General features: G+C 55.5%; 1 protein-coding gene across 1 annotated transcript in view; it reads left to right on the forward strand.

Annotated features, from left to right (window-relative positions):
* SPOCD1 (SPOC domain containing 1) overlaps window positions 1-4,772 on the forward strand; it is a 42,967-nt gene extending 38,195 nt beyond the window's left edge. Inside the window, exons 12-17 of the mRNA XM_025278528.3 lie at window positions 1,018-1,129; window positions 1,347-1,497; window positions 1,813-1,948; window positions 2,466-2,555; window positions 2,847-3,033; window positions 3,934-4,772. Coding sequence (XP_025134313.3) covers window positions 1,018-1,129; window positions 1,347-1,497; window positions 1,813-1,948; window positions 2,466-2,555; window positions 2,847-3,033; window positions 3,934-4,601 — 1,344 coding nt within the window. The 3' untranslated portion in view covers window positions 4,602-4,772. The remainder of the gene's footprint in view (window positions 1-1,017; window positions 1,130-1,346; window positions 1,498-1,812; window positions 1,949-2,465; window positions 2,556-2,846; window positions 3,034-3,933) is intronic.
* The last annotated feature ends 2,104 nt before the right edge of the window (window positions 4,773-6,876 follow it).

Genomic DNA, 6,876 nt, shown 5'->3' on the forward strand with positions numbered 1-6,876 from the left:
TCCTCAGTGTTATTTGTACTAGTGAAAGCCTGGGCGTGACCCAGTTGTCATTCAGCAGTGCAACAACGGTGATGCGCACACTCCAGTCCACCCCACGAGTGCTGTGTCCATAGGGACCATATAACATGGTAGATGCCTCTGCTGTGCTTCATGGACAGAAAAGACAAGCTTGCATGTATGATCCCAGCTCCTTTTTTTTTTTTTAAGTTATTTATTTATGTATTTAGCTGTGTCAGGTCTTAGGATCCCTTAGAAGATCCTAGGGATCTTCATTACGGCCTGCTGGCTTCTCTAGTTGTGGTATGCGGGCTTACTTGCCCTGTGTCATGTAGGATCTTAGTTCCCCCACTAGGGATCAGACCTGCATCCCCTGCAGTGGAAGGCAGATTGTTACCCACTGGACCACCAGGGAAATCCCCCAGCTCTTTTAGCAAAAGGATTCCTGAAACTCTGGGTATAGATAAGCTATTATAAAGGAATACCCAAAATATCAGCAGTTGCTTCTGAGTGGTGAGACGAAGAATGATTTTTTGTTTTTTTTTTTTTTTATTTTCAAATTCTCTGTGTTTTCTAAATTTTTTGTAATAAGTTCATGGTACTTTTGTAATTAAAGAATGTATTATGCTGACGCTGTCTGGGACTTGCTGGCCAGCATCCGCCCAGCTGAGGCCAAGGTAATCACCTAGCCGTGAGAACCACCTCTCCTCCTAGCACCGTCCCTTGCAGCCTTGAGCTCTCTTTTGCTCCAGCTTTGGAGCAGAAGCCTGGTTTACAGTATCCGGGTTCAGTTCCCCCTGTGACTGCAGAACTACTGTGTGACCTTGGCAAGTCCCTCTGTTTCTACCTCTGGAAAATGGGGACACTCTTCCTTACATGACTCTCAGCGATTCAGATGAGACCAGGGGTGTTTATTTAGAAACACAAAACCACATCGCTGAGGCCTCCATGTAACAGGAGGCCTCCTGACTCCCCAGCCGCCTCCGCAGCCCACCTCCTCTCTCCTTTTGTGCCTCCCAGGGACCCATGGTGTCCATAGACGGCGGCCCCCGGGCCCTGCCCGCCACATCGAGGGACAGCAGGGAGCAGCACGAGCACCACTTTCTAGACCCCAGCTGCCGCATCTGCACGGGTTGGGGGGAGACACGGGAGGGGCGCAGGGGCGGCGGGCAGGCCTGGACTGGGCGTGGGCTTCAGCAGCAACACGGATTCATGACTTGGGGCGATGGTGGCAGGGTGTCCCAGGTCACCTCGAAAAGGACCTGGTTCAAACCCAGTTTGTAATGCCCTGGGCTGGCTTCAGCCTAGCTGCTGGCCTCCATTTGAGCTCTTGGCTCTGCTCTTTGCAGACTGGAAGCCCTCGTGTGAGCGGCCAAGCTCACTCAAAGCTGCAAGGAGGATGCGGGACCATGCTTTCCAGAGAGCCGCAAGCCAAGTTCCTGTGTCCTTTCCAGATATGCCCCCAAACAAGGAGAAGCCTCTAGCAGTGCGCAAGGACAGGTGTGGGGAAGTGGGCAAGGAGGTGGGCAACCCAGCAGGGTGGGTAGGCGAGGCACCCACTGGGGCTGCAGACAAAGCCTGGGCTTTTCCATATGGCCTTAGGCAAATCTTGCCTCTTGTGTGGGCCTCAATTTGCCCATCTGTGCAATGGAACTAATCACCCCCGCCTGCTGGTCTCCGCCTTGTAAGGCCTTACTTGGACCAGTGTTCCAGCACCCACTGGAGTCACAAGACCTTCTCTGAAAACTAAGGAGTTGCTGGGGAAGCCCTGATGACCTGTTCTGTCTGGCCCTGTCTCTCTGTCCCTCCTTCTAGGCTCCAGATGCCTGCTGGGCCCACAAAGGCCCTGCCCACCCAGCTGCCCTGGGAGGGGTCTTTGGACATGTTCTGCATCAAGCGGTTCCGGGTCAGGGCCCAGCTGGTCTCGGGACACAGCTGTCGCCTCATCCAGGTGCTCCTGCCCTGCTCTCCAGGGACTCCCTCACACGTTAACCAGCCCCCTCAGCTACACACACCGCCGTTCATTGATTGACACACTCATCATTTTTAAATCATTGGCACCCTCTCTGCGCTTGGCCCCGTGCTAGGCATAGGGGTAAATGAGATGCCAGCCTCACTTCACACATGGGCAAAGGACTCCTTGTAACCCAAAGCATAAAGCAGGAAGGACCCAGGACAAGGTCTGGTGTTTCCTGGTTCAGAGGAAACCAGGAGTGAGCGAGTGATCAGCTAAAACATTGGATGAGGGGTTCGAGGAGGGAGTGAGGGGTTTCTGAGAAGTTGCAGATTGGCCAGGACAAACTGTAGGCCTCCAGGAGTAATTAGGGCCCCAACAACCACGGGGGGCCCTGATCAACTGCCTCCCCGTCCTCTTGGCCACAGGCTGTGACTTCCAGGTAGCTGGTCCTGAGTCTGCCCTAAATGGGTGGGAAGCTGGGAGGCTGACTGGCTGTCCTACCTGCCTGCAGGCCCTGCCCCAGGTGATCCGCTCTGCAAGCTGCATCGCCCCTGACACTGTCTGGGACTTTCTGGCCAGCATCTGTCCAGCTGAGGCCAAGGTAACCACCCAGCCGTAAGAACCACCTCTCCTCCTAGCACTGTCCCCCCAGCCCTGAGCTTTTTTTTGCTCCAACTCTGGAGCAGAGACCTGGTTTAAGATATCCGGGTCCAGTTCCCCCCTCCTGTATGAAGACCTCCTGTATGACCCTGGGCAAGTCCCTCTGTTCCCACCTCTGAAAAATGGGGACACTCTTGCTCACACGGCTCTCAGAGGTTCAGATGAGACCAGGGGTGCTCACAGGAGCAAAGCATGACTGTTGCTAAACCTGCTCTCCTTCCTGTGACCGCAGGACATCTGCGTGGTCAGACTATGCCCACAGAGCTCTCGGGACACCCAGAACTGCCACCTGCTCTACTCCTACCTCAACAACAAGCAGTGCCACGGCTTGGCAGCCATGGAATGGGTGAGGGTGGTCCTGCTGCCCCTGCCTGCCTTCCAGCCCCTGCCCTCCAGGCTGCGCCCTCTTGGAGGTCCAGGTGAGTGCCTGAGGCCTGTCCCACACCCCGCCTCCCCTCACTGGGTGACCAGACGGGCATTGCTGACATAGTCACCCCATTTCTGTGGAGGCAGGCACGTCTCAGCAGGGAACTCCCGAGACAGGCACGTGTGAGAACAGACTGGCATACCACCTAGTATGTGCCAGACAGCGTTCTGAAAGCCGTACTTAAATATTAAGTCAGTCCTCAACATTACTCTATCAGAATGGTAGTTAGTTTCTTCATTTCACAGATGAGGAAACGGAGGTAGGGAGAAAGCAAGTGACTTGTCTAGAGTCACAGAGTCAGTCAGTAGCAGAAACTGGGCTCCTAGCCACCACTTAGACAGCCTCTCCAGTAAGGCCGATGAGAAACTCACTGGCCAGTCACGTTTGACTCAAACACGGCAGAGCAGAGGCAGGAACCAGAAATAATCGGCTGAAAGCCAGGCCTAAATAAAAGAGAAAGGAGGGATGTTCTTAGCACGGCTGTCTTGGGCCAGGCTTGGCTTTTGTGCATGGGTAGCCTCCAGGGCGTGACTCCAGGAAGGCATGGTTGGGGGCGGGGGCTGGGTGGTATCAAGGAGTGGGGTGTGCCTATTCCTGAGCAGAGGGTTTGATGTTTCTGGGCTGCCTGATCTGGGGATTCTATGGTAGAATCACAGTCTGGAGATCAGACTATCCATGCCTCATTCTCAGCCAGTGAACCCGTTCTCACACCATGAGAGCATCTTAAAGCCGCCTACTTACTTTTCTCAGCCCCTCATGGGCCCCATCTTACTGCTGGAAAGCTCTCTTGGGGTCTGAGCTGTAGACCTCTTGGCCACAGACAGAAGGCAGTTTCTGGGGGCTGTGAGTTCTCTCTGTCCACGCCTTTGGTCTCTCCCCCACCTTTCTCCAGGCCTGGAAGCCACTCACTCAAGCCTGGTGCTGGCTCTGCTGCTCCCGCCGTCAGGGCTCCCGGCCATGGCAGGCTCTGCTGCCTTGAGGGGGAAGGTTCGCAAAATGGTCTCCTTCAGCCGAGAAGTGGAGATGAGATGCTTCCAGCCAGAGGACAAGGGACCACATGTGGCGCCGAAGGGCTCCCCTCCCCCAGGGGGTGCCGTGCAGCAGAGCCAGGGCAAAGACAGCCTGGCTCCAAGGGGAATTTGTGCTTGGCAGAGACCACCCAGAGGCAGGGGCAGTCTGTGGGGAGAGCCTAAGACCTGGCAGGGTCCTGGGCGAGGGCTGCTGCCTCCAAAACCAGGCTGGTGCCAGTCCTGGCATCCCTATTCAGCATCACCAGTTGGCCATGACCAGCACCGCCACAGGGCTTCCTGTCCCAACCAAGCCCTGCTCCAGCATCTCAAATCCCTGGTGGCCATGACCCAGCAGCTCCAAGCCTCACTGATGTCCCCAGGACAGGAGGAACTTTCCCAACCCCCTGCTCAGCCTCCCACAGTCCCTGGGACTCATGGCCTTCTCTGCCAGCCCCCTGCAGCTCCAGAGCCCCCTGGCTCAGCCCTGGACTCCTCTTTGGGCCCTACAGATGGAGCTGGCACTGATAGTCCCCTTCCTGGAGAGACCTGACCCTCATTACTCATACAAGAGGGGTTTTAATTCCCCCACCAGTGTTAACTCTTAAGTGTTCCAGGGAGAGCAGCAGGGACATAGGAAGGGGAGAGTTAGCTGTTTACATTTGCTGTTCTGCTATTTGCTTGGTGTTGATTTTTGGTTTAATAAAGAATTTGGCAAAGTTGAGACTGCATCTGCTGGCTGGACAGGAGGGACCCTGGGACTGGCCCTGTGTGGGTTGAGGTGGGTGTATCTGGAAGATTCTGTGCACAAGTATGGCAGAGCTAAAGTACTAGGGATGGAGGGTCGGGGCAGCTTTGAGTATCTGAGGTCCTGGGCCATCACTGTGCCCCAGGGTTCACCTGTTGCCATGGTGGGCTCTGGAAACATTTTAATAAGTATTTTGAACTGGATGGAAGAAGTAGTGATGAGAGAGAGGGCAGCTCTAGGTTGGGGGGAGAGAAAGAAATGAGGTTTTTTGAAAGGGCATAGACACTTAAAGATTGTTAGGGAGAGAAGGAGAGCAAGTTGCAGGGGTTTTTTAATTTTTCAATTACCAAGGTTTTTCCTTTTGATAGTTGGAGGTTACCACCATAATCCCCATGTCTCTGTTTCTGTGCATATCTGAGGGTCTCTGTGTGTCTAGTGCCGTGGGCATGTGTGTGCGTCTGATTCTATGTCTGTCTGTGGGTCTCTGATGTCTCTTCTTTGTTCCTCTTGACAGCCCCCAGGGACTGATACTGGAGACAAGCCAAGGGTCTTGGCTTGGGAGGTGGACTCTCAGGGTGGGTTTGGAGGCTGGTGTTAGGGTGGGATGGTGCTGCTTTGTTTGGGGTCTGGGGTGAGCTCTTAACAGCAGCTGCAATTGTAAGGTATCTGAGTGTGTGTGCACCTCCAGAGAGCTGCATGGGCTCTAACTGCCTCCTGGCTGCCTAACTCAGGGCCCAGAAGCAGGGCTAGCATTGGAGGAGAGAACTTGCAGCAGGACGCCAGCCTTACCCACCACCCCATGCTTCGGCTTGAAGGGTTGTACCACTTTCCACCGGTTCTCGAAGTCTACCTACGTCGCCCTGGGCTGGGAACACTGGGACAGTAGTTGGGGGTGTACCACCTCTCTGCCCCACGAACTCTGCTGCTGCCCTACTCGCGATCGACAGCAGAGGGGGCCCTAGACCTTGGGATGGAGGTCGGGGCTGGCAGGACTGGAGGCCCAGCTGGGGGCGGGACGAAGTGTGGGAATTTAGCCGTAGGGATTGGAAGCACGTGCGGGGGTGGGGTGGGACAGAGAGTGGGAACTGGATTGATGAACGGGGGAGGGGGCAGGGTTCCGAGGGCCTTGTCTGGGCCTCCGTCTTGTATGCAAATTACGCAAATTACCATGCAACCTGCGGCTGGATGCTGACTCGGCAGCAACTTGGGCCATTATTTTAACACCAGGCAGTAAGGGGACGGCTGTGCGCCCCCTCTCAAAGCCAAGGGCTTCCTCCCAGGAAGACAGGAGAGCGTTTGCTGCTTTCCCAAGCACTCAAGGAAGAAGCAGCTCCGTACTCTGGACTGAAACTTCCTTTCGGAGCGTCAGTTTTCCTTTCTGTAAATGGGAGTGATAATGCGGCCCTCTGGCACCTTGCGCCGCGGAGAGGACTATAGGTGATTCCGTAAATCCTCAGGCTGCCTCGAGGTCTGGACAGCATAACCTTCACCCACCTTTTGGCCGAAGTCCGCAGCCCCTTGCTTTTTATTTGGCAGAGATGGCCAGAAGCGCGGATTAGGCGAGCAGTTACTAGGGGGCGTGGCCGGAGGGTGCTGGGCTCGGGGTTGCCAAGCAACGCTGGGCGGGGCTCACGTTGCTAGGCCGGAGTATGAGTCGCCGCCGCGGACCTGAAGAGCCCCCCAGCTCTCGGTTTTGGCAGAGGGCGGCCGAAGGCCGTGCTCTCCCGAGATTTTCTCTGGGCTTCTGTTTCCCCCAGGCAGAACGCCTTTTCTGAGGGTCCTTCCGGTTACACCCTCTGAGACTCCGCGACCCTCTGGGCCCTGAAGCGAGGAACCCTGGGCCTATGCGTTTGCTTGTGCAGTAGAGGGAACAGGGGTGGGGGTGGAGGGGTCGCTTTTGGGTTTCTATAGCAACCGCTCCAGTGTCACCCCATTGCTCCAGAAGATTTGAGCGGTTGCTTATGCAAATTTGTATGTATCTGCATGTCATTAACATAGAGGCGGAGTCGGAACTTGTTTGGGCAACAATCCCTGGACAGTTACGTTTGCTCTTTCCTCATCTCGCCTCACGGGTACGTGG

Source organism: Bubalus bubalis, chromosome 2, assembly GCF_019923935.1.
Source record: "Bubalus bubalis isolate 160015118507 breed Murrah chromosome 2, NDDB_SH_1, whole genome shotgun sequence".
NCBI classification, from domain to species: Eukaryota; Metazoa; Chordata; class Mammalia; order Artiodactyla; family Bovidae; genus Bubalus; species Bubalus bubalis.